Source organism: Tachysurus vachellii, chromosome 16, assembly GCF_030014155.1.
Source record: "Tachysurus vachellii isolate PV-2020 chromosome 16, HZAU_Pvac_v1, whole genome shotgun sequence".
In the NCBI taxonomy this organism is placed as follows: Eukaryota; Metazoa; Chordata; class Actinopteri; order Siluriformes; family Bagridae; genus Tachysurus; species Tachysurus vachellii.
In genome coordinates, this window is record NC_083475.1 from 14,329,803 (window position 1) to 14,356,804 (window position 27,002).

Genomic DNA, 27,002 nt, shown 5'->3' on the forward strand with positions numbered 1-27,002 from the left:
GATTTCACATACTCATATCTAAATTATATATTTATACAATAATGCACATCTTGTGTACTACAGTTTTATTTTGGTTATTAAATAAATGCTAAAATAAGTCAGTGAACCATTCTTACAACTATGTTGAGCAGGAAAGCAACTCAGAATGCACAAAACAGCAGCTTCCTCTCATGTCAGCCAAGAAAAGGAATCTGAGGCTACAATGAGCTTCATTCCCCAAACTCAACAGCTGAAAATTGGTCTTTTTCCAATTTCCATGCACATTATATATTATATTATTAGTATTCAATGGCTGTTGACATAAAATATTATATTAAAAATAATGTAATGTTTCTATAACATTGTGTCAAATGGTTAATATATTAGATAATATTATACTGTCATATTTGTGTTTCTGTGAGCCTAATGATGTCCATCAGCTAAGCATGTATATATTATATCAATAATGTCATCTTATATAACACTACTGAGAGGTACATGAAAACTTTTTTCTTTTGTTTTTACAGCTTGACAGACCTTATAGCCAGTTTTCAAAGGGTTTATCAAATGGAAAGATCTAATGAGAAGTAGATAGTTATTTAAAAGAAAAACAAAAAACAATTTGCATAGTGTAGACAGATATAAAGCAGTATTGCTGCAGGTCTTGTGCACATTATTTGTGCCACTTTACTACAGAAACTTATCTGATGATGGGGAAATTTTGTGTTAATTCTGTGGTTTTCACAAGCGTTCCTCTGAAGGACCAGCTCTACGCCCACATACTGACTGCTGCTGCACTGAATGCAGAGCATAATGGCAATAATTTTCGCTTATCATTGGTCATTGACTATTGATAGAGAAAACCAGTGTAAGATCAAGGCCATCATCAGTGGCTATTGTGTAACAGACTAATAATTCATTGATCTGGCATTTGTACAGTGCAAACAAGTGAAAGACACAGAGAAGCTCAGGGTACATTATGCAGCCCAAACAGCAGCCTGATTCTAAAAAATCAAGCCAGTAGGTACTGCTAAAGCAGCAGCAAATAAACCCTCCCTGAATTAGTGTGCAAGACAAGAGAGCCTGTAATGTACCATATTGGTTCTGCTGTGGACCCAAAGGGTGGGAGTATCATGGTGTGACAGTTTATGGATGTCTCTACAGCTGTTGCTGCAGGCTAGGTTTACTTTGGCAAGAACACTCTAAGCCAAACATCCTCCAGGACTTACGTTCTTCTGCATGCCATCCAAAGCAAGCAGAGCCCTGTAATATGCACATCATCCAACCTGAAACCTGTTAGGTTGTCTACAGAGAAGGTACGGAAGAAAACACAGTCAGTACTAAATCTAAATGTAAAAAAATAAGGAAAAGAAATCAAATGAAAGGGAAAAAAAGATTCTAAACACTTCAGTGTGTATTTGTGTGTATATTGTGTGTAATTGTTTAGGATACTTTAGTAATGTTAATACTAAAATAATAATAAAGAAGGTACAGATAAAGAAAGAAATAAAGATGGTACAGAACTATCATCACTCAAGATTCAGGGACAATTTCTACCCCTAAGCTATCAAGTGTCTCAGTAACCTCACTATTAACATTTTAAACACTATATCTGTACTGTATGATTAGATTTTTACCCTTCACATTGCCCATGCTTTTCTATTTTATGCTCTACTCATGTCTTCTTCTTCATTTCCTATTTGTACATTGCAACAAATGTGATTAAAAAAGTCAGTACATACAACTATACATCTCATTAGTCCAAACCAGATTTTTTAAAAGTAAACCCACATGATTCACCTTATCAACATATGTTCAAATCAATGTATTAGTTTCTAAAATGAACATTTTAGGGATTAAAGGGATTAAATAACATATATTATTCATTTGTTTGCTTTTTGTTTGCTATGACCAAAAAGTAACTACTTTTTTCTTGATCATTTAAGCAATTATGCTTAAAAAGCAGAATGGACATCTTGATTGTACAGAATACTGTATATTCTGTGTGGTAGCTGTAATACTTGTAGGAGGGAATGAAGGAGGGAAATGACTCACTGAAAATCAGCATGTAATGAGCATTCGGCTAGCAAAATGCAATGCTTTCTCATTCGTATGTGTGTTTTCTTACCTGTTTCCTTACAGGCTCAAGCCTTCCATAGAGATCATCCAAAAATGAAATTAGGCACTCTGTACTGTACAGACATGACTGTAGGATATTATTCCTGCTGTGCTTTCAGTGAAGGAAAAAATCACTGTGGTTCTTTTTTTTATTATTTTGATTTATCCAGCACATTTAGCCAGCTACCAAAACAAAAGAGGAGCTGGTCAAGCAAATAGATCAAGCTGGTAAATGTAAAAAATTCTGAATTTATTTATTCATCTATAGTACTTGCTTTGCAGTAAATTTGGAACAAGAATAATGGGTCTGAAGTGGGAATAAACCCAGAATGGCACATGAATCAATCACTTTATCACCTTTATACTAGGTAATCTGTCTACCAGCATAGTTTAGGGAGCTCAAAAGAGAGCTAGTGTTGTTCATGCAACATTACCTCCTCCCATTGAACAAGTTGAAAGAAAATAGCTCAAAATTAATGGTTAAATTGGTTAAATTGATCTAATTATAGGAAGCCAGATTGACCAGCTAACTGCTATCAATTTGACCTCCAATTTGAATGTAATAAGTTTTTTAATAAAATACTTAGACTTTTGTCAAGTTGGCTGTAGAAATATTTTTTTACTGTAGTGCACGTTTAATTCTAGCAGTACTGCACTACAGCCTCGTGACCGACAGAGTGCGTGCGCGTACTCAGTGTCAGCTGATGACGTGGTACGTTAAGCGTGGGCAAGATGGCGGCGCCCGCAAAAGATCACAATAATATTAATAACACTGATGTTTGTATGCCCGGGTTATTAAATGAGAGTTATTCTGATACTAAACATGCATCATATGACGGAATCTGGACGGATTATGTGGGTGAAGTGGTGGAGAGAGAAATTGGTGGGGATCTAAAATCACTGAGAAAAGTCAAAGGGCTTCTTGAGAAACTGACAGCAGAGAACAAAGTGTTAGAGGAGCAGGTAAGACATGCGGGTCTCCTAACACACTTATGACTTAAACGTTGTGTAGGTGTTTTGGATTTTTCATTTAAAATAAATAAATAAATAAAAAGCTTCATTACACCATATTCCACCACACTGTTAGTCAAGTCAGTAAGCTTTTATTGTCATTTCAGAATCAGAATCAGGTTTATTGGCCAAGTTTGTTGACACACACAAGGAATTTGTTTCCAGCTGTTTGTGACTCTCAAAAGTACAGACATAAATAACATTATACTATACAAGACAAGATAATACAGACATAAATAACATTATACTATACAAGACAAGATAATACAGACATAAATAACACTATACTATACAAGACAAGATAATACAGACATAAATAACACTATACTATACAAGACAAGATAATACAGACATAAATAACACTATACTATACAAGACAAGATAATACAGACTTAACACTGTACTATAGAAGACAAGATAATACAGACATAAATAGCATTATACTATACAAGACAAGATAATACAGACATAAATAACACTATACTATACAAGACAAGATAATACAGACTTAACACTGTACTATAGAAGACAAGATAATACAGACATAAATAACACTATACTATACAAGACAAGATAATACAGACATAAATAACACTATATTATACAAGACAAGATAATACAGACATAAATAACACTATACTATACAAGACAAGATAATACAGACATAAATAACATTATACTATACTATACAAGATAATACAGACTATACAAGAATCTGGACTGTCACTTTAACTCTGGACTTGCACAGCACAGTGCCACTTTATACACACCATACTGCACATGGACACTTTAAGGACAATCATAAAACGCATTTATGTATATACACTATATTGCTCACTTATTTTATTCATTCATTCATTCATCTTCTACCGCTTATCCGAACTACCTCGGGTCACGGGGAGCCTGTGCCTATCTCAGGCATCATCGGGCATCAAGGCAGGATACACCCTGGACGGAGTGCCAACCCATCGCAGGGCACACACACACTCTCATTCACTCACGCAATCACACACTAGGGACAATTTTCCAGAGATGCCAATCAACCTACCATGCATGTCTTTGGACTGAGGGAGGAAACCGGAGTACCCGGAGGAAACCCCCGAGGCACGGGGAGAACATGCAAACTCCACACACACAAGGTGGAGGCGGGAATCGAACCCCGACCCTGGAGGTGTGAGGCGAACGTGCTAACCACTAAGCCACCGTGCCCCCCCTCACTTATTTTAATATTTTCATATTTTATATAGTTTTTATATAGTTTATACTTTATTTATCTACCTCCTTTTTATTTATCTACCTCCTTTTCTCGTTTTATCATTATTATTATTATTTTATTTTTTTTTTTATTTATCTATTTATTTATTTATTTATTTATTTATTAACCCAAATTGCATTCCTTTTTCCTTTTATGCATGAATACCGGACAGTTGTAAAAAGCTGTCTATATATATATGTGTGTATATATATATATATATATATATATATATATATATATATATATATATATATATATATATATATATATATATGTGACATATATATATATATTTCAACCATATATAGCTGTTGCAGTACACAGTGAAATGAGACAATGTTTCTCCAGGATTATGGTGCTACATAAATCAAAGACAGAGATAAGGACTTAGTAAGTTTGTAGTCGATACATAAAGTGCAACCTGGTGCAAATAGTGTTATATACAGAGCAGTTTGTCGTCGTAAAATATTTGCGTTGAGACTGTTTAGAAGAGCTGCAGTGATCTGTCCTGATTATTAATTAACAATTTCTCACTGTGTTCATTTGAATACAAGGCATATAACAATCACAATAAGTACAATTATATGTAATAATTTGTGTATTAATCTCTTCGTTCGTTCTCAGTAACTGTTTGATCCTGATTAGGGTAACAGTACATCTGAAGCCTAACGCCAGAAAACTGGGTGTGAGGGAATACACCATGGCTGGGATGGCAGTCCATTGCAGCACACATGTACACACCATTTACATACCCGTTCACACCTAGGGCCATGTGGAGAATGTGCAAACCAGTGAACAATCAGTAACCCAAGATCAGGATCGAATAAGGGAGACGTGTGGCCACGCCACCACACTGCCAGATGTTTAAAGAAAAAGAATCTAAAATAGTATTTTGCCATCATTGTTCTATACGTTTATGTAGGGAATGAGACTGTAGAATTGTTAATTTTCTTCTTTACACTGTCAGGTGTTCCGCTGTTTTCTTTAGCCTGTAGGATACAGTTAAACCAGTAAACGATAAGATTTAGGATACAATAATTAATTACAGTCCAGAGAAGTACAATAAGCCAGCACTGTGTGGTATGTAATGAGAATAACTGTACCATCTTGTAAGGTATTAGGATAGTGGACTGAAATGGTACAACAGTATTAGGTCAGACTTGACACATTTTTTTTTTTTCCATTTATATATTTTTTTAAAAAACAAAGAGATAAAATGAAATAATGCATGTTTAATTTTGTTTCAGGTGGAGACTGTATCAAGCTCAGTACCTTTGCGTGTATCAGCTGCACTTGCTGATGCGGAGGAGTCCTGGTCCAAACTGGAGACTTTACTTCAGAGAGAGAGAGTCCTGTCCAACACGCTGCAGCAGCATCTCCAGGGAGCACAGAGCTGGGCTGACAGCCTCGGACAAACTCTTGGAGAGCTAGACACACTGGAAAGACACATGAAATACCTCCAGTGCTTGTCCAGGATTGAAGAGCTCAGGTAAGAAATATATTAGCTGTAGGTCTACACATGCAATGCTGTTTCTATGTATACATGCATTCAAATGTACTTTTCTGCTGCATCACAAACTAAGCTGTACACTGCACAGTGATGTGATCTTTAATGATTTTTATTTGTGCGCAAACAGTGACAGCATTCAGCAATTCCTGATGACTAACAGTGTCTGGGAGGCAATTGGTGAAGTAGGCAACATGGCCACTCTGGACATGAGTCTTAAAGATTCAGGCTGCACCCACCTCCAAGCATTCCTCAGAGAAACATTGCACTTCTGGCATAAGATCCTAAAAGACAAGCTCTCAAGGTATTAATCATTTTCAGAATATCATGATATACATTCACTATATTTTTAAATCAGAACAACTATTCAAAAATCTACTATTGTTTTTTCTCTCCATTGGAAATTTTGGCACAATGATATTTGAAAAAAGCTTTTATTTAAGGTTCCAGCTGAACTGATATGATATTGTTGCTGGTTGGTTATGGCGCAAAATATATTCACATACTCAAGTCACGTCAAGAAGCTTTTATTGTCATTTCAACCACATATAGCTGTTACAGTACACAGTGAAATGAGACAACGTTTCTCCAGGATTCTGGTGCTACATAAAACAAAGACATAGCTAAGGACTTAGTAAGTTAGTCCTAGACACATAAAGTGCAACTGTGCAACCTGGTGCAAACAGTGCAGGACAAGACAAACAAGACAGACAAGACAGTGCGGGACAAAAGACAAATAAGACAATACACAAAAGACACCAAACACAAACAGCGCCGACCAGTGTAAATACTGTATGTTCAACAATATTGCATGCAGTAATACTATAATGAACACAGTTTCATAGCAGCAGGTCCCTGAGATAATGTAAAGAATTGTGCAAACAGCAAACGACTGAAATGTTAGTCAGTATGTGCAAAGAGCAAAGAAGTGTGCAAAAACAGCATGTAAACAGGTTGATGGATGTAAAAAGCATGTAAACAGGTTGATGGATGTAAAGAGCATGTAAACAGGTTGATGGATGTAAAGAGCATGTAAACAGGTTGATGGATGTATATTGGAAGTGTGTGTTTGGTGTTGGTCTGTGCAGTCCATACAGGTGATGTGCTTGTGTATGTTGTGCTCAGAACAGTACAGTTTCAGTTAATAAGGAAATACTGTGAACGAAAAATGAAAAAAGGCAAGTCGAAAATTTGCATATTTTTTTGTTTGGGGCACAAACATGATGTGCTACATTTATTAGACAAGGATCATGTACAGTACCATATCATTTTCCTAGCCTATTTAATGCACTTTTTTTAGCAAACTGAATGCTGTGTATTAGTATATTATTTTAACTATAACTCAGCCTGCACAAGTGATGAGATTTACTTGATTTTTTTAATATGTACCAGGTCAAACAATGATCTGTTCAAGTTCATTCATGTTTTTTTTTAGCAAGTACAAAACTGGAATCTTTTTAATTTTATCACAGCGTGGTTTTGTCTAGTTGATAATGCTGATACAATTTAAAAACATTGCAAATGGAATTTTTTGGTTAGAATTTTGTTGTAGCTAATATGAACCAGTGAAACAAAGAGCTTAACTGTTGAATGTAACAGTGTTGTTTTTTCATGAGGGTGCAGACAGTTTTACTTGAGTCACTGTGACTGTAGAACCATAACTAGAACACTAAGACCTGTTGTGTGGGTCTGTTTTTGTTTTTGTTTTTGTTTTTGCACTGGATGTCCTAGCACTCTGTTTCCCTTAATTTCAGTGATTTTGAGGAGGTGCTGACGCAGCTGCACTGGCCAATAGTGTCTCCTCCGACACAGTCTCTCTCTCCGCTGCCCAACGCTCAGGAGCTCAGCAGCCAATTGGAACTGCTCGTTTCTCAGCTCATCTCCCTGCAGACGTCGTATCCTCTGTGCTACACACACACACTTATTCAACACATCTACTCCAATTATGTATATATATATATATATATATATATATATATATATATACATATATGTATGTATATATATATGTGTGTGTGTGTGTGTGTGTGTGTGTGTGTGTGTGTGTGTGTGTGTGTATGTATATATATATATATATATATATATATATATATATATATATATATATATATATATATATAAAAATATATATATATATATAAATATATAATGTAATAATTTGCTCACTGTCCTAGTCAATTTAACACTTTTCAGTAATGCATAAGTTCAATGTTTGTCTCATGGAAATTAAAAGATTTATAAGTAATTGTAAAATGAACATAAAACTAGTTTGCCTTTAACCCATCAAAGCGATGACCTAATATCAGAGACGAAGGAGGTGCCCATCCGCCCCGGCCAGCCTCAGGCCCCACCGCTCTCACTTCCTGTTCAGATCATGCTGCAGCCTCTCAGTAAGAGGTTCAGGTATCACTTCACTGGGAACCGGCAGACCAACTCGCTAAGCAAGGTCGGAACAAGTAATCAATTAAAAACCATATAGAGTATTATCATGTAAAACTGAATTTTTTCTAAAAAATGTAATGTTCAAATAATATCAGTTTATGTCACAAAAGAGCTTTGGGGCCTTGAATAGATTACATATGATATATGAATTATTAAAGCAAATATAACTGCAAACTGTGCTAAGCTAACTAGTCAGTCATGAAGTTATAGAAAAGTATATCAGAATTTGGTTATTTAAACATAACACAGAGCAAAAAAGGACCAAAGTTCTAATTCACGTTTGTAATAGGATATAGTTTTTAACAGTTGTAAGTTGTACATCAGGGATTTGATTAAAGATACAGCTTTTTTAAAGCTTAATATTTTTTTTTTTTAGCAGTCACCATATGTCATCTGCTATTAACCATCTACTATAGCTCTGAAAAACAAACATTATGAAATGCTAACTGTAGTCGTATAATCCACATACAGCCAGAGTGGTATCTGACTCAGGTCCTCATGTGGATGGGCCACAATTCCAGCTTCATGGAGGAGAAGATTCAGCCCATTTTTGACCGTGGAAGTGCCAAAGTCAATGCAAAGGTAAGACAAGTTAAATATATGTTTCACCCACAGCATGGGTCAGATACATGTGTAGTCCTTCCTGTGTTCATTAGGTAGAGCTGTGCAGAGGGCTCCTTACTCTGGTGCTTGACAAACTGGCTCAGGATGCCCAACGGCTACTCTATGACGATGCTCTCTTCTGCCACCTGGTGGATGAGGTGCTGCAGTTTGAGAAGGAGCTGCGCTCTACACACTCCTACCCCAGCAAGTACCCTGGAGCCCTGCACATACTGCTGGAGGAGAACGTCTTTCAGAAGTGGCTCAGTGTGGAGAGAAAGAGTGAGACCTCTGAAAGTGTAACTGAAGACACGTACTGGAGTTTACCGGAGCACTGTAATTGTAGTTTAAATAAAATAAACCTGTTTGTGTTGATATTTAGTGGCACTGGAGAAGGTGGATGCCATGTTGTCTGCAGAGGGGGCCTGGAGCTCTCAATACAAAGACATCTCCGATATGGATGAGCTGAAAGCACCAGACTGTGCAGAGACTTTTATGACTTTACTTCTGGTCATCACAGGTACAAGCTATTTATTTATATTAACATTATTGTGTTAAGGTAAAAGAATTAATTCTGGTTTTCTGATGTTTTATCAATGTAGAGTATAAAACACCCGTTAGTGTGCCTTTGATTAGGCGTCAGGTATGTCCCTATAGGAACAAAGCTAAAGAAAGCTGTGTGCTACTTAGAGCAATTTTCTAAGAGTGTATGGTGTTTTCCTCATGCTGTTTATTAACTCTCTTTTATGTTGTGCATACCTCTATGTAAATTACCTTTGTTTATGAAATGGTATATAAATGAACTTCATCTTGCCTTGTACAGTAACACAAAATAACAATAATAATAACATTAATTTGTTCATTCATTCTTTCATCTTCAGTAACTATGTTCAGAATGTCATTATACATGTCATCATCTGAGGATGTTTTACCATTAGGTTTTCATACACACCAAATTCTTTTTCATTTTTATATGATATATTAGTGGATTGTTTAAGAAAATACATTAAATCCAAACCAGCTTGTCATATCAGAATCCGTATGCTCCTACCCAGCTCCAACACATTTGTCTGTTTCAGATCGATATCGCTCCCTGCCATGCCCTCGAGCTCAGCTCAGTTTCCTGGCTCTACAAAGAGAGCTGGTGGATGATTTCCGCATCCGTCTCACTCAAGTGATGAAGGAAGAGTCCCGGCAGCCACTGGGCACTCGTTATTGTGCCATCCTGAATTCTGCCAACTACATATCTACAGTTCTCAGTGACTGGAGTGACAATGTGGTTAGTGTTCTTCATGCCCATTTTTTTTCCAAGTAATGGAATTAGGAAATTAATATGTCTCTCCATCGCTCTCGTTTTCTCAGTTCTTCCTGCAGTTGCAGCAGGTAGCCGTGTCAGTCGGGGATGAGGTGTTGGGGCCTCTCGGAGCTACAGAGAGTGGACGTCTGGCCTCCCTGGAGGGCTCCCTGTTTGAAGAACTGCTCTCACTACTTGAAAGACTGAAAGGAGACATGTTGGGCCGTCTGCTGGATGCAGTTATGAGAGATGTGAAGGAAAAAGCTCAGCCTTACTGCAGGGACAGGTACTGTACAGCAAACAGCTGTATGTATGTATGAGCATGGGGGACTTTGCCAAAATATGAATAACTGTAATGATGTAATAAATAATAATTGAAAACCATGTCGTATGTAGTGACTAGTAAAATAATGTTTGCACTGTGTAATTCCCAAGTTTGCTCCAAAAGGTATTTCTAATATTGTAGTTATGATATAAACATATTAAATATATATATTGATGCATTAATTCTGGATCAGTTCATTTTCATTTTAACTCTTTCATGTTGCTGATTCTGTTTTATTGTCACTGTCTTTTGTTTGTATAAAAGTGGCCATCTGTGGTGGCCAGAAAACACTGAAAACAAACAACTGCCAAGTCTCTGTGTAGATGTCTCAAAATGTAACGTGTGTATTTCAGGTGGATCTCTTTGCCGTCACAATGTGACCAGACTATCATGTCATTGTCCAGCTCTGCGTGTCCCATGCTGCTGTGCCTAAGGGATCACCTGCTCCAGCTGCAGCAGCTGCTGTGCCTGCCTCTGTTCCAGATGTTCTGGCAGGGCCTGGCAGAGAGGCTTGACCTCTTCCTCTATCAGGATGTCAGTCTCACTTTGCAATATCTTGGCATTTATATTAACATGTCTTTTTTTAAAAATAATACATGGCAGACCTGATTATCCCAAATGTAAAAATTCAAATGTAAAACTTGATTTTGTTCAGGGAATATGTGTGTGTGTGGTATGGTCATGTAGTTTGTTGAAGTTGCAGCTATAAGCTTACCATATTTCTTAGAAACATCAGAGGTGGCAAAATCTATGTATTTATTTTTGCCCTTTTGCTAGATTTATACATAAGAAAATAAGAGTTTTCTGAAGGAGAAAAAGAGCACACATTTTTGTCTGGTAGAGATTTCTCTGGAAATCATGAGTATATAGGCTGAGGCTTTGACCTCTGTACTTTCTTTCCCTATAAAATGGATAGCTGCCTGTTGTAGAGATCTTAAAAGGAAAGAAAAGAATTAGCTATTTTGTTCTCTTGCATAATATTGACTTTCTATCTTCTGTTTTTAATCTGTTAATAATGCTGGCACCTCTGCGAGATCAACCTAATAGCTGAACTAAAGAAAACTCGCCATGTCTTAGGATTTAGAGTTCGAGGAATTGTGTAAATCTCATGTTTGTTTAAGCCAACGTATTAATGGATGTACTTCTTGTTTCTGTGTTCACAGGTGATCCTGTACAACCACTTTAATGAAGGTGGTGCTGCACAGCTCCAGTTTGACATGACCAGAAACTTGTTTCCATTGTTTGGGCACTACTGCAAAAGACCTGAGAATTTCTTTAAACAGTAAGTTTGGTAGAAAAAATTACAGAGAGATTCACACTCACTTGAAAGAAAAGGAATTAGCCCAGTGCCTTTATAAATCAGGCAAAGAAGAAAATGATTTAATTTTGTTTAAAGCATCAGTAATCAATAGTCCATTTGAGTTTGTATTAAAGTACACAAACCTAGTGCTATTACTGAAGGCTCTGCAACTAACCCAATTCCCTGTCTATCTATGTGCCAGTGTGAAAGAGGCCTGCATTATCCTGAATCTAAAGGTCGGACCGGCTCTGTTGCTGTGTGACGTGCTGAAGCAGGAGGAGGAACCAGGAGAGGGAGAGGACTCCCTGAGACACCAGCAACCCACACCTGAGTCAGCGCTGAATGAGTTGGGGGTGTATAAACTGGCCCCAAAAGATGCGCAGATCCTCCTGAATCTGCGATCTGCCTGGCTCAACCACTGAGGGATGAATTCTGACTAAATCAACATCACTGGCCCTTCAACATAGAAACACACAGCTGGGCAAACAACAGTCTTACATGCTTGCTAAATCTGATCTAAAGAAATGAAGCGCTTCTAATATAAATGGGGTAGCAATGACAAAATTCTCAACCCTGATGTATCTTTATACCCAGTCTAAATATTAGAAGGTCTGAATATGTTGAGATTGCTGTTTTAAGCGATCCTATTAATCTGTAATTTGTATAGCTATGTAATGAATCTGCATTTGAAACTCTAATAAATTCACAGTGGATGTGACTCATTTTCTATTTATTTGGCATTAAATCTCTTATAAATTATAAAGCAATAATCCAGATTTTTTAACTATATAGATGAATTATAATCCAGATTCACTCATTCATTTTCTACCGCTTATCCGAACTATTCTCGGGTCACGGGGAGCCTGTGCCTATCTCAGGCGTCATCGGGCATCAAGGCAGGATACACCCTGGACGGAGTGCCAACCCATCACAGGATTTTATAACTATATTCTAAATACATATTTGTTTCCCTGCACTGAAAAAAGTGTGAACAGAGAAAAACTCTTTACTCATAACTTTTATTAGATGAGTTTTAAGCAAACCAGGTTTCCTTTTTTCAGCATAAATCAAATTGAAATTTTATTTGTCGCATACATAAACATACACTGTATGACGTAGTGAAATGTTTTATGAAAAAATACAATAAAAAATGAAATAAAAAATGTAGGTGCAATTAGAAGGATAAATAAAGAAAAATAAACATAGATCTATGAATCTGTATTTAAAGGTGGGGTGCATGATGTTTGAGAAATGCTTCAGAAAACAGTCGGGCCGACTAACAAAACAAACGTGTAGCCAATGAGCAGAAAGGGGTGTGTCTTCTCAATATGCAGCAGAGAGAGTGTTCAGTGCACATGTCTGACATTAGCAGAAAGCGATTGAAACGTTGACATGGTGGATACTTGCCGTTACCTCTGCCTCGGTTTCTAGGTGTTGAGCGTCGTCTTCCGCGTGAAACTGAGCTAAACCTTACAGTACTACAAAAACATTTGTATTAAAATAGTATTACTCATTGAGTTCATTTACTGATAAAAATATCCCCCCGGCCAGCTGCCCCAGCAGGTTCCGCCATAATAGTTGCCTGCATTACGTATGTAATGTGTAATATACGTATAATGTATGTGTAATGTATAATGTATAATAAATACAAAAAAGTAAGAGTAAAAAAAACAATGATAGTCACACACATGCTACTGATCCAAAAGAGAATAGTTTCAGACTAGAGTATTCCTTTACGTTTAAATTCCTCTTTGGAGTCTCTGGGTAGTCGTAGTGTCAGATGAGAAGAGAAAAGAGCCAGTCACATAGTGCTCTGTCCTCCAAAGTGGCTCCTGAGGCAGGGTTAAAGCAGCGTTCCAGGTCACACAAGATCTGAACACTTGGCTCAAAGGGTACCTGAAACACAACAATGAAACAGAGCAGATGCACACTCAGCTGACTCTAATAATGCGTGAGGTTCTCTGGAGGTATGCAGAAGATCTAGACGCTGCCTACCTTTGTGATGGGATTTGTTTTTAAATCAGGCATCAGCAGATTTCTTATCTCAGTACACACATGCATGGTTTTCTTTACCAGCATCTGATAACAGAAACAGCCACAAGCATGTTACTGACTTGTGAAAGGAATATATCGAAAATATGACTTTTTTATTCAAACCCCCCCTTCAGAAACTACTCATTATTTCTCGTTGGGGTTGGTAGGTCTGTAACTGTTTAACCCAGGTTCCTTAAATCTTTTCCACAATGATCTGTGTGCAGAATTATTTAGATTTGATACCGCTCGTTCAGTTAAATGATCCGAGTCTTCAAAACCACTACAAACCATGGCTTCTAATTGAATAAGTAGAATGGTCTGGTAAATGTGCTTATTAAGAACATAGCTGGAATGATTTTATTCACCGTTTGCTGTGAGATGGTGCTGGCTTTAACAGACGTCTCGCTGTCATGTTCACTCTCCTGTATGCAGCTGACAGAGGTGGTCAAGCTGGTTGAAGAGCCTGACACACTCACATCCACCTCAGTCTCCACACACAACGAGATCAGCTGAGCATGTAGAGCTTTCAAACTGCAAGTATAGGTAATGAGAATGTACGCAGTACAATATACGCAAAGCTTGGAAGGGACAGTTTTAAATGTAAAAATTATTTCAAAATATAAGGTATAACATTTTTTCTTATTCATCCATGATTTGAAAGTGAAACAGTTAACAGCCTTTAACTCAGTGGTAAGGGGAGTTAACTGGTTAATGTTGTTTCTCCATACAGATAAAAGTAATTCTATTTTGAATATGATGGAAAAACTAGAGTTTTAAATAACTGGCGCTGATGGATGATGCATAATACTAATAGAAAATGGAAACTCCTGAAACTCCTGGCCAATATGGACTCAACCATTACACACCCCATTACACACACAGTGAAGTGCTGACATTCTTCTTAAATAATTATTAATGTGCAGTTTATATTAAAATTAAAATAAGTAAAATAAAATTTCTTATATTAAATATTGTTATAAGTATATTGATTAGTATAAATCAGTACTAAAAAAATAAAAAAATAATCTATCATGTCATATTCCTCTTTTGATCTCAAACCCAAATTTCTTCAGTGTATAAAAGACACAAAATATAAATACAAAAGAATTGGCCTTGATGTTCTAGTACATTTGGAGGGTACTGTAAACTCACCTGTCTGTAGAGATAAGTCTGTATCCAGCCTCTATGTCAGCAGCAGCCGGGATGTTGGGCTGTGTGTCAGATGGTGCTTTATTTAGTCCAAAGACCAGCATTATCTATAGACAAGGAGCATGAGTCAGAATTTCTCTACGCTGTTTTCCATAATCCCTATGTTATGCATTATGAATGAATCTTATATATTATATGTTTACCGTTTTGGGTGATAGTCCATTGCTTGCGAGCGTGGGTCGATGCCACTGAATGCAGAGCTGGTGTGTGTTCAGTGTGGCCCATGGATACAGGTCTGACATCGTCTGCTAGGGAGAACAAACATAGGTTAGATTTAGTTTATATTGTCAGTGTATGATTCTACCCACTGTTACCATGGGTGTCATTTGATTAACTACAGGAAATGGTGTGATGTGACATTATGTTGTTGTGTTCCTGCATTGTCAGCATAGAACTGATGAAATACATAGCCATAAAATAACCAACAATAAAAAGCTCCCTAGATTTCATACATTAGTGTTTGTGTGTACCTGTATAGTCTGAGGCTCCAGTATGAGGACAGATGGAGGATCAGGTATAACACACTGCTCTTTGTAATTTGCTAAGTGATCACTGAAGAAGGTGTGTAACTGAGTGAGTTTGAGAGTTAAATTTGAATCAGCAGCTGGAGACATAAACTCCTCTACACACTGCTTTGCCACTGTAAAAAAAACATACACACAATATAGCATAATGCTCCAACACAACTTAATTCTGAATACCTGTACTGAATTATTATGAAACTATTTTTGGGGTAAAATGAACACCCTTTAAGACTTAAAAGCAAATAAGGACGATGCTGAAATCTGTGTATATAATAGTTGGGCAGTAAACTGAATTGGTTACATATACCTGACCATGGTGATCATTTTTACAATAATAGAAATTAAAATAGTAAAAATCTATTTATTTGTTTGTTTACCAACTTTAAAAATGAGATGTTCATCAATAGCCTACAATCAAAAACTCCCAAATGTATAGGTTTTGTTTTGGTGAAAAACAAAATAAATATCTCAATGCTGGGTCACAATAATCCGTTCAAAGTGATGTTACAGTAGACACTCAGAAACCATAAGACATAAGGTTGGGACATGTGAACTGCTTTACTGTACTTGGTTGTCTGGAGATGTGCCTCAGATTGAGTAGGTGTGTATAGTAGCGGATGAGATGCTCCCAGTTGATCTCAGAACATTTCTTGACTTTCAGCCCATTGTCTATGTCTGGATCAGAACTGGGCTGAACTACCGTGGGCTCCTGCATCCCACCTGAAGCACAACCACCATATACATATACAGGTAAGAAGATTTCAAATTGAGCAAAGACCATTAAAAAATTCTTATTTTTTCAGAACTTTTGTCTTTTTCTCTAAATAAACAAATGAACAGCCTATCCAGACTCATACAACGGCTGTTTTCTCTCACATAAAGAGAATACTATATGGTTGAATGAACATAAGCACTTACCACAAGGACTGAGTAGATCATTGGAGACAAAATCAGCAAGAGCTTTGAGAGATCTAAGAGGAAGTGGACCTTCTGTCTCTGTAGTGATGCCACACAACTGCCCATGGTTTGTGAGCACTTCCACTGTCTATAAAACACACCACAATTATAGGCTTAAATGTTAAATGGGACACAGTGTCATTACAACAAAGTCAGTTACATGTTAATCTGTGACTCACCTTTGCAGCAGCTCTCAGACAAACCCAGAAAAGAAGTAAGTGACTCTGCGCCACAGTAATGCAGTCTGAGCACTAAGGACAGTAAACATACATAGTTGCAATACTTTAAATTATATAGTGCATTTCTTACATTAAGGTCACAAATTTAAAGGCCAAATGCAAAGACACTTCAATCATCATCATCATCATCATCATCATCATCATCACCTTGTCAGATTCAGTAGGTTCCAAAGGTGTTGGAGGTTCTGCAAGGTCAGTGGGGGTATTCTGCCACTGCTGCAGGTATATTAGAGCCATCTCCATATAGCACATGTGGATCAACCTGAAAAAAACACACCCATGCAGAACTAGATAAAATGTATTGAATAATACTGCAGCTTATGTTATCAATGCCGATCAATAGCAGTAATACATCCTGAATTGTACTGAATAATAACGAATGCCTCAGTGACACACACACACGTTACTCACTGCAGACTGTGGGTGTGAGAATGAGCCAATGTGATGCTCTCCAGAAAGGTTTCCACCACTGGCTGGTGTCTGAGTATGCCCAGTGACATCAGGCTCCTCCCCACAAGTCCTACACAAACATAGTCATAATTAAAGACAGACTTATGCCAAAGCATATTCATCAACTTATACATGGCCTTGTATGGTGCACGTCCCATGTTTCTATAAGTCTGTAGTACGAAAACTTTGTAAACGTCATATACAGAGCTGTTCCTTTGTTTTATTCCTTACCTAAACCCACAGTCTATTATAGTCCTCTTTGCAAGCTCTGCTCAGACTGTGCTTACCTTTAAGATGTAGGATATCAGCCTCCAGCTGGGGGTCTCTGCTAGCCATGGCTTGTGAGATGATGAATGCAGAATGGAGCTTCTCCTGAGCCAATAACCACAGATTCATGTATTGTTTATCCTCTTCTGAAGATCTCACCATTGCCTGCAGGGCCAAACACTGGCCTGGGATACAGAAGAAATCCAGTAATTCGCCATGATGGAATATAAATGTAATAAATGTGCACAAGTAGTTTATAAAAGTATGAATTATGAAGTATTATCAAGTATGTTTATTAAATGTATATATTAATATATACTTAAATTAATAGACATTCTTCAAGTTGATGTAGGTTTATAAAGTATTTGCTACTATTTATAAAATAAAAAAAATAAAGTAAAAGGAATAATGCAACAGCTCAGGTCTCAAGAGAGTATATTGAAGATGAGCTTACCCAAGCGCATGGTTGTCCGGGCCAGTAGAGGGAGCTGTGGGTGGTAAATGTTCTTCCATGCTGGAGTGGAGAGCAGCTTCAATCTTCCCTCTGCCGTCTTCACAAAACACTCGCCCAGTGACATCAGCTGTAAAAGGAGAAATGTGCTCACTTTAGAGGTTGCTATTGTTGACCTTTATGTAAGGGTCAGTAATTGAAGACTGACCTGCTGCAGCAGGAGTTTCTGATTGAGCAAGTAAAGCGGTTGACCATCTGAACCCCTCAGCTCACTCAGCCGAAGAGTGGCCTTAGCAAGGGACAGACCAGACTGCAGAGAAAGGGTACTGCGGCCAGACAGCAGACATACTGCCTCCTACATTTATACAGACACACAGAATATTTCACTTAACTGCTAGATCAATGTTTAATTATTATACATATGGGTTTCGCCTAATTAGTCAGTAAGATATTGTGAATGGGTCACAAGCCTGCAGCATGGCGGTGCTCTCCTCTGGTGCCCTACCACAGTGTGTGTTCAACGTGACCCCCTGTAGGAGTAGCAGGACCTGTGTGTCTGGGTCTCCCCAGGCCTCAGCATCAGCTAGGCCTTGTTTTATCAACCTGTCTGCCTCCACACTGCTGTCCACACCTACACACACATACACATACACACATACACACACAAAAAAAACACTGTCTGTAGCCTCCTTTCAGATCTTTTAAATTAGACCAAAAGCCTGCAGTGTGTGGTGAAGCGACTCTGTTGTGTTTGCACTTACTGTTTTGGGACAAAATTCGCTAGATCATATCTAGGAAGTTTACTGTTATGGGTTAGAAAAGAAAATGTGGGTATCACATGCTAAATACTGCTCTGCAAAAAAGATTATGATTTATTACTAGACCTTTCAGAGATTTTAACCCATTCATTTATTTGAATCTTAATTTATTAACAATTTAGTAGTTTTCAACTTCCAGATGCTAGTAAGTTATGAATTTGGGAGGGTGGGGACATGAAGTTGCACATAAAGTCAGTCAGATTTCTTTAAACTGCTCTTCCTGCAATGTCACAGGGCAGCTAAACAATGATAGTGCTAACTATCGTTTTCTGTACATATCAGCTAACATACCAGGGATCATCAAGTGACATACCACTGTTCGGATTCAGATGCAGAAAAGTACTGGAATGAACTATAAGCATAAATATATACTGTATTGTAGCAGAGCTGGTGAAGATATGGGAATTTCATATTGTTCCAAAAGCAAGAAATGTCTGGAGAGGTCTGGCTGTTTAAGGGAGACAACTATAGCTCAAGGTTTAGAGTTCTTTATGTTGTTAAAAAGGGAAACTTTATTCACATGTTTGACAGTAATGAAAACAAGGCAAACCTAAGGATTTGACAGATGGAGCAAGCACCATTTCAACACCTGCCTTAAACCTCTACATCCAGCATTTATCACACTGTCTACAGATGAAACCATATACCAAATACTGGAAATTTGTTTAAAACAAATGAATTAATTTAAAAAATCTATTCAAGGCATAAAATCTTAAGTTTTGAAAAGAATTACTGCAAAATAACTGTATTGGCCAAAATGTACTGGTAAATATTTTGGGATTTCCTGCTGACCTGCATAGATGACAGTGCCAGGGATGTGAGCAGAGAGGCTCTGGACCACAGCCACTGTGCAGCGGAGCCATAATGAGCGACCCATACGCTCTAAAGCTTCCACTGTAGCAGGCATGTCCCCTAGCTGAGGTCCTGTATCTGCCTCAGGCTCATACAGCTATACAACAACAAAAACATAAATAGCGGGTTACACTTTTCCTTGAAATATTTAAAATGACAACACTGCTATATGAGCACTGTCAGGTTAGTGTCAGGTTCTGAGGAACACATCCTTGTAATAAATTAGTAAGTATTTGGTTTATAATAAAGAGGTCTAAAAATTGCAAGAACAATTATCATTAATATTTTGTGCAATTTCAGACCGAACAGTCTCTCAGCCATTTAAGATAACTTTACAATGCTTATGAAACACAGGTTTCAGAATAAGTATATGTGAGTGCATCAGTTTAGCACTTCTATTAAATATTTTCTACATATTACAGAGTACCTTCTCATGCTCAGCTCTAGTACTGGACTGATTAAGCACAGAAGATGGCTGTCTTGGTGCCAGTTGTTGGATACTGTCACTCTGGAGCAATGAAGAGTCCTGCAGTAATCTGAGAGCTGACGCTGCCTGATCCGCACTGCAGCAGGAGAACCACATGATTGTTATATACAAACACACACAGATATACAGGCACATATGCATAATCAACCTTGGGTTTTACCTTAAGGCAGCTTTGCCTTGCTGCAGGGTGAGACTGGACAGCAGCAGTCTGATCTCCACAGCCAGATTCAGCTCCTCAGGGTCTGTATGGATGTGCTGAAGAGCATACAGCTCAGAGTTTAGCTGGTTAAAGGTCTCTTTCAGTAACAGCGTCTGCAGAAATACAGTGTCATAAGAAATAAACTTAACTAATCAAATATAGAATTTAGCATCTAAAAAAGCCATACAATTGGCATTGACTGATGTATAATATAGTTTATAGGCATATATATAGTTTATATAGTTTATATCAAAATTGAATGAGACACCAATAGATTTATATCACAGCAAAAACAGCTACAGTATATACAAGTGAAGAGCCTTAGAGACCAAAAAAACAGAAATTTGACAAAGTGGCTACAAAATAGATAGATAGATAGATAGATAGATAGATAGATAGATAGATAGATAGATAGATAGATAGATAGATAGATAGATAGATAGATATGATTTATTGGTATGATTTAAAATGATACATCATCATTATAAAATAATAAATAATATTTGTGAAAGCTTAATCAGCTAATGTTTTCAGCCAGATGATATATTGGTTGGACCAAAGATATAATAAGAAGTAATGGTGTAATTATGTAAAATGATTCTATAATTTTGATGATTATGATTTTATATTTAAAGCTTATTTTGTGACTATTTTAAAAAATAATAAGCATTGACCTTGACTTGTCCTGGAGTAAGTGTGTCTTTTTGGAGCTGAAGCTGCAGGCCTTTGGGTTCTACACTCTTCATGTTGGGGCTGCTGGGAAACTGGTCACTGCTGGATTTGCTCAGGCTGGAAAAACCTGAGCTCCTCACCTTTTCCTCCAAAATGTCTGTGTCAAAACGCATATGCACATATATGTTTGAATGTACCTGTATTTTGTATATTAGAGTATACTGGAAAACTACTAGCATTCACTCTAAAAGCAAGTCCCTTTTGCATTGTTACAGTATTTAATACCTGACAGTGGCTCAGGTAGGTAATGAATTGTACTACATATGGCCAAGATGAGTTGAAGTCTGGCCAGATGGAGTTGGCAGGTTAGTTTGGTGCCATACAAAGCCATGATGTCTTCAATAAGTCTCTTGTTCACAAGCTCCTCCAGAACCTGCAGACAACACAATAGCATGTTGTTTCTATACAGACAAGTACTGTTTCTTCATCCATTATCTGAAAACAAAAGCTTGTTACCTCAAGATTACAAGGATCTGTGAGAGGTTTATAATTACTGAACTGCTTCCATGTCTGTGAACACAATACACAAGAGAAGAGTATATCCTTAATATATCCTACAGATATAAAGTGGTGTTCCACCATTGTTATTACTCCCACAAGCTATGTGATTACTGCACGTATGATACCGAAATGTTCACTGATTTAGTGAAGCTACTGTGAGGCTGGGGGACTTCCTCTCCATCACTGAGATGGTGTATCTCTTTCACTGCCTCAGCAAAAAGGTGCAGCTCAGTCAACATTTTTACCTGTACAAAAGAAAGTGAGAGCATGACCTATAACCAAACTGACAGTTACATTACAAGCAGCACCCATAATTTTAATTAATTACTTAATTACTTTATTCATTCATTCATTCATTCATTCATTCATTCATTCATTCATTCATCAGTAACTGCTTCTACCTGCTCAGATGTGAGGTGGGAGAGCACTTTGGATGGGACGCTAGTCCATTGCAAGGAACCATAGTGTACAAACTCTAACAAAAATTCATAGGGACTCCACAGAGACAGTAACCAGAGTTCAGGATCAAACCAGGGTAATTGAAGGTAGCAAAGCTACTCACTGTCCCCTTTAAATTTATTCCAATATTGTTGACTATAATCTACTACTAATCAAGAGAAAGGCTAAAAAGTAGGGGGAAAAAACCCCAGAAAGACAGCCTTTCTTTTCCCCAAAGCCTACCTCCAGTGTCCTCATACCCCTACAGTCTATCAGGTTTCTACACCTGTATCCACTCTTACACACCTTCAGTATTCTGCATCCTGCAGTGAGATGTGGGTGCCGACACACTTTACTGGCTACATATTCGTAGAGAACCAGAAGAGGAAGTGCCTGCAAGCAGACAGAAACATAAAATGAACTTACTGGCACATTAAGGAATGCCAAAATATTATTAATAGTGTTAACTAATCAAAATAACATCCAGATCCAAAAAGAGCATGTAAAATGTGTGCTATGGTTGCGGTCAGGGAAAGTGCGTTTGCTTATAAGATAGAAGGCATTCTTGATTGCAGCAAATGTCTCATGTAGCAGTTCCACAAAGTATCAAAAGACAGCATAAAAAAGCACACATTTATCTTTGAATATAGGACAATTATTTTGCTCTTGTATTGTATGCTACTTGTGGAGAGATTAGATAAATTAAAAAAAAAACATATTTGATCAGGTGTAGGATGACTGTAAATGTTAGTATGTGATTGTGATGCTTCAGTACTGAGAGGTGATGTCCTGTGGTGTAGAGCCAGTCACACACAAAGCCCAGGCTAGCCACAGTGTTTCCGATCAGAGTTTGGTCTGAGTCTGAGAAGACCTTCACCCCAGGTATGAGCTCCATATTCAGTGTGTAGGACGAGTATTCCAGATCATTATCAGGATGAGGCTGGGATGCCCTCAACAGACACTGCGCAACAATTGTGCAACACACAAATAAACAAACAGGAAGAAGAAGCAAACACTGATTTACATGCATTCTACAATTCTTACAGGCCTTCTTCTTCAGATAGAAGAATGTCCTCTAAAACAGAATAAATAAAAGGTGAATATCAATATTTTCTATACCACAGCACTTCTCAATCTGATTAATCAGAAGGAGTTGATTCATTTTCTATAATTCTGACAACAGTCCAGGCTGTTATTCAAATCCCAGGCTTTTATATTAATGTACTAATTCTAACATGTTTGTTTCAATAGCAACAAATCAGGTTTGTGCTGCATAATCTAAAAGTACTATTAACAGATTAAGGAGGTTTGGTATTTAGAGAAATACATCCAATTTTTGGAAAGCTGTCATTTTCTTGTGTTTGGGAGGCAGGTGCTTTGCAGTTTCTCAAAATAAGATGCCTTTAATTGTCTAATTAACTGTAATTAAAATTGTGGGAACAACCATTTATAGCTGCTGTAATTAATCTGTTTTGGAGTTTGTGTGAAAGAAAAGGTATAATAAATGGAGAATTATAAAATCTAATCCCTGATAAATTGCTGGGGAATAAGAGGAATAAAACAATTTACCTTAAAGAGCTTAGCAGAGAGAAGGCAGCAATTTGTCCGTTGGCTTATATTAGATGTAAAGATATACCTGTGGCCAAAAGAAAAAACACTGTGATCAAATCTTCAATAAAATGACAGCCAGAACAAATAACTTCACTAGTCATTTTACGTACTGAGCAATCTTAGCAGACAACAATGCACCCTGGAGACAACCCCATATCCCAGCATGCCTCATGGGCTGTTGAGTAGAGTTATGGCTCCAAGAATCACCATCCCAGGATTCTAGAACATTTGTGGTCTGCAGGGAACAGTCCAGAGCCTTGCTCCAATGTGTGTGAGCAGCCCTGCGCACAGATTATACAAACATATATGCCATTATTGTTAATATTCTCACTAACTGTACTTCATATGTTATTAGGTATATAGCTAGCTACACTACTACATAATTATAACTTATAACTACCTATAACATAGTTATAAATATGTTAGTACATACTTTGGATTTCCATTGTAGAAATATAGGTTCCCCAGGTCATGCAGAGTTTGAACTTGCAGTGAGTTATAATTATTTGCCTGAAGGTATTCTACATTAATGAACAAGAAGAGTTTAGCTTCAAGATCAACACTGTATTTTATTAATATGTTTTCAAATTTCAGATATATATTCTTACTGATAGAGCTGTTATAGGAGGACAGGACAGTCTGGATGTACGAGGGAGATAGAGGTGAGCTGTACACAGAATCCACAGAGTTGTAGTCTTCATAGGACAGATCTGGAGGACCGATAGATGGAGCAGTGCTGACTGCTATGTTAAACTCCACTTTGTCCTGTGAGCCATGACAGGGCTCCTTACAGAATGGCACCTCTATTGCTAGAGAGTTATTTAAAATAGGAAATTACTCACACAATAAATATGTAACATTAAACATCACTCAACTAATAAGGTATACATAGTTTCAACAAAATCTTGGGGTCAGTTGGTGTAAATAGGAAGGCAAGCCATGAATAACAGTTTATCCCCAAGTCTCCCTTGATTTATGGATGATCTCATCAAGATAAGTTAACGACTGCCTTGTGCGCTCTGTTCTCATACTGAACAAACTTTCAACATACTTAAAACTATTCTCCTTTACTCTTCTACACCATATTCAGCAATGATTTCTAATTCTCCTTTTAGGCACCAACCACCTTGTGAGTCTAATTCCTCTGAAAGTTGTTGTTCCTCTTCTGTTCTTTGCCATTGTCGCTCTTTTTTTTTTATCAGCAGGGATCTAAACCTACACCCAGATTTCTACAAAGCTGCTTGGTGCTCATTTCTAATGTTAAAATGCTATATGAATAAAATTAAATTAAACTTATTCATTATACACTTGTGTGCAGAACTATGAGAAGGACTCACGGTGCTGTGAGTTAGCTAGCAGAAGCATAAACAGTGTGCGGCTGTGTTCGAAGGCACGAAGTGTGTGACATCTCTTGGCCTGGGACTCTCTGAAGCAGTGCAATGTGTCATCAATGTCCAGTGGTACAGAGACTACGCACATGGCTCGTCTTCTTTCTGCAGAGATGGAAAAACCAAGGAATTTTTACTAGTGTAAAAACTGATCTCATATATTCTGAATAACCTGCATTTGCCCAGAAAATAAGATCTGAATGCAGCTAAAGTGTATACAGTGCCATACAGTATAAGAGGTATATGAAGAGTAAGACAGCTCTGAACCATGTCAGCTTTTACCTGCCAACTCCAGAGGTTCTGAGGCAGTACTATTTGAAGTACTCTCAAGACAACTCTCTACACTAGAACATAAGAGCAGTTGCTTGACTGCATAGTTCCTACAGGTCACCTGTGGATAGATGTCAATTACACAGGATTATTCTAGTGCGCCGAGAATAAATGTTATCTTTCACAATTGCCTGCAGCATTTTATTCACCTTTTTTCCAGTGACCATCTCTGTGTAGGTGAAGTGTGGCTGAGGGACTGAAGGGCCTCCAAAGTAGCTTATTCTTTCCAGCAGTCTTCTCTGGGCATATACCAGTACTGGGGTTATGACATGGGTGTAGTGTTCCCTGTAAAACAGACCATTAGTTTCCATTTTTAAGATTTCTTTTTTTCATTTTTTTTTATTTTCATTTACTGCTGAATTATAACAATTTTATATGTTGCAAAATAGCTACCTCAAAGTATTTTGTACAATTTGTAAGCATAAAAATTATTTAGCAGTGGATTAGGAGCTTGTGTGCAGTCAGTAACCGATTCCCAACCAACCAATAAGAATTATATAACCTGGTATTTAACAACTTGATAGGACATCATCGTTTATTATTCAATTTCCATCATTTTCATCCCTGTGTGCTCATTTGCCAATTCTTACCCATCAGCTAACTCTCCCATATTACACAGTACATAATGCCAACCTCAGCATTTGTTCAAGCTGCTGTTCATCACAGAGCAGTGTAACAAACTCCAGGGAAAGCCATACAGTACATAAGCTCACAGATGCCCACAGTAACTGATAGGTCACTGATAGGAGAGAATGGGCAATTTTGCTCTCTAGGCTCCCAGCCATCAATGGCTGCAACACCATTAGGATTTGACTTGCAATCTCCTAACAATAGAACAAACATATGTCTATTGTGCTACAATGTTTATTGACTTGTCATCAAATTATAGCATCATGTAATCATGATTATTTCATCATGTATGCGTCATATTCACAACAAAAATATGTAAATCCTTGAAAAATAAGTTTACAACAGTAAGCAATCCAGAATATCAGGCCCATTTTTGCCCAGATACAAATGCTCAGCATTGTAGTAGTATAATTGGCCTGAAAACATCCTCTCATTGTCTCTTTTCTTCCAGTTACTTCCTTTCTCTGAGTTTCTCAGTGAGACGACTCACCTTGAATAAAAGTTGTATAACAAGGCAAGATGAGCAAGAGTTTCCCATTTGTTCTGGTAGAAGAGGAGTTCCAGTGTGTGCAACACCAAACTCTTCATCCACTTCAAATCTATCAGTACTCCATTATTCAGAGGCCTGGTCTCCAGCTCTTCTCCTTCCTCATCATACACCTTCCATTGCTACAAAGAGAGCCCTCAGCATCAAACACTAAACATAATAGGTTATGACTAATTGTATAAAGTGTGACACTCATGGTGGATGAGTGTACACTGTCTGAAACTGTCTACTGACCTCTAATTTTTCCATCATGTCCATGAGCATCTCTGAGGCGAGAGCCAGCAGGGGTGTGAACACTGTGTATAAGTGAGCCAGTGTTAGTGTGCTGGGATTTTCAGAGCTCTGGCTACACTCCACCAGAAATGCAATGGTGCTGAACTGGTCCCACAGGATTTCACACACCCACTGTAAAGATGTCCAAAGTCTTCCACGATAGGCTAAAACCTACACAAATATTTAAGCACAATCATATCTCTAACATCCTAGTTAAGAATGAATGCTTTTAGA

The 27,002-nt window shown here is 37.5% G+C and overlaps 2 protein-coding genes across 2 annotated transcripts in view; one reads left to right on the top strand and one right to left on the bottom strand.

Moving 5' to 3' along the window:
- Positions 1-2,797: 2,797 nt before the first annotated feature.
- On the top strand, positions 2,798-12,549 carry rint1 (RAD50 interactor 1). The gene is made up of 13 exons (XM_060889977.1): positions 2,798-3,060; positions 5,611-5,852; positions 6,001-6,174; positions 7,625-7,765; positions 8,160-8,316; positions 8,784-8,894; positions 8,969-9,194; positions 9,295-9,432; positions 9,992-10,191; positions 10,275-10,492; positions 10,885-11,065; positions 11,695-11,813; positions 12,034-12,549. The coding sequence occupies exons 1-13, from the start codon at positions 2,830-2,832 to the stop codon at positions 12,251-12,253; spliced, it is 2,358 nt and encodes a 785-aa protein (XP_060745960.1). The 5' UTR covers positions 2,798-2,829; the 3' UTR covers positions 12,254-12,549.
- A 1,052-nt stretch (positions 12,550-13,601) lies between these two features.
- The window catches only part of cfap54 (cilia and flagella associated protein 54), a 28,727-nt gene continuing 15,326 nt past the window's right edge, over positions 13,602-27,002 (bottom strand). The window contains exons 37-69 of the mRNA XM_060889225.1: positions 26,730-26,939; positions 26,439-26,617; positions 25,468-25,603; positions 25,271-25,379; positions 24,938-25,093; positions 24,209-24,409; positions 24,034-24,121; positions 23,711-23,881; positions 23,559-23,625; positions 22,765-22,950; positions 22,296-22,382; positions 21,677-21,796; positions 21,507-21,560; positions 21,276-21,423; positions 20,993-21,147; positions 20,280-20,431; positions 20,060-20,195; positions 19,573-19,729; positions 18,433-18,593; positions 18,171-18,317; positions 17,966-18,092; positions 17,532-17,696; positions 17,206-17,314; positions 16,942-17,056; positions 16,735-16,806; positions 16,517-16,643; positions 16,166-16,318; positions 15,545-15,714; positions 15,218-15,322; positions 15,018-15,121; positions 14,231-14,396; positions 13,827-13,910; positions 13,602-13,727 (exon numbers count right to left, since the gene is read on the bottom strand). Coding sequence (XP_060745208.1) covers positions 13,608-13,727; positions 13,827-13,910; positions 14,231-14,396; positions 15,018-15,121; positions 15,218-15,322; positions 15,545-15,714; positions 16,166-16,318; positions 16,517-16,643; positions 16,735-16,806; positions 16,942-17,056; positions 17,206-17,314; positions 17,532-17,696; positions 17,966-18,092; positions 18,171-18,317; positions 18,433-18,593; positions 19,573-19,729; positions 20,060-20,195; positions 20,280-20,431; positions 20,993-21,147; positions 21,276-21,423; positions 21,507-21,560; positions 21,677-21,796; positions 22,296-22,382; positions 22,765-22,950; positions 23,559-23,625; positions 23,711-23,881; positions 24,034-24,121; positions 24,209-24,409; positions 24,938-25,093; positions 25,271-25,379; positions 25,468-25,603; positions 26,439-26,617; positions 26,730-26,939 — 4,437 coding nt within the window. The 3' untranslated portion in view covers positions 13,602-13,607. The remainder of the gene's footprint in view (positions 13,728-13,826; positions 13,911-14,230; positions 14,397-15,017; positions 15,122-15,217; positions 15,323-15,544; positions 15,715-16,165; positions 16,319-16,516; positions 16,644-16,734; positions 16,807-16,941; positions 17,057-17,205; positions 17,315-17,531; positions 17,697-17,965; positions 18,093-18,170; positions 18,318-18,432; positions 18,594-19,572; positions 19,730-20,059; positions 20,196-20,279; positions 20,432-20,992; positions 21,148-21,275; positions 21,424-21,506; positions 21,561-21,676; positions 21,797-22,295; positions 22,383-22,764; positions 22,951-23,558; positions 23,626-23,710; positions 23,882-24,033; positions 24,122-24,208; positions 24,410-24,937; positions 25,094-25,270; positions 25,380-25,467; positions 25,604-26,438; positions 26,618-26,729; positions 26,940-27,002) is intronic.

Excerpts from the sequence above, each read along its gene's own strand:
- rint1 (XM_060889977.1), top strand. The coding sequence starts at position 2,830 with ATGGCGGCGCCCGCAAAAGATCACAATAATATTAATAACACTGATGTT. Across the intron at positions 7,766-8,159 it reads CTCATCTCCCTGCAGACGTC|CGATGACCTAATATCAGAGA; the intron begins GTATCCTCTGTG and ends AACCCATCAAAG. Across the intron at positions 9,433-9,991 it reads TTTACTTCTGGTCATCACAG|ATCGATATCGCTCCCTGCCA; the intron begins GTACAAGCTATT and ends TGTCTGTTTCAG.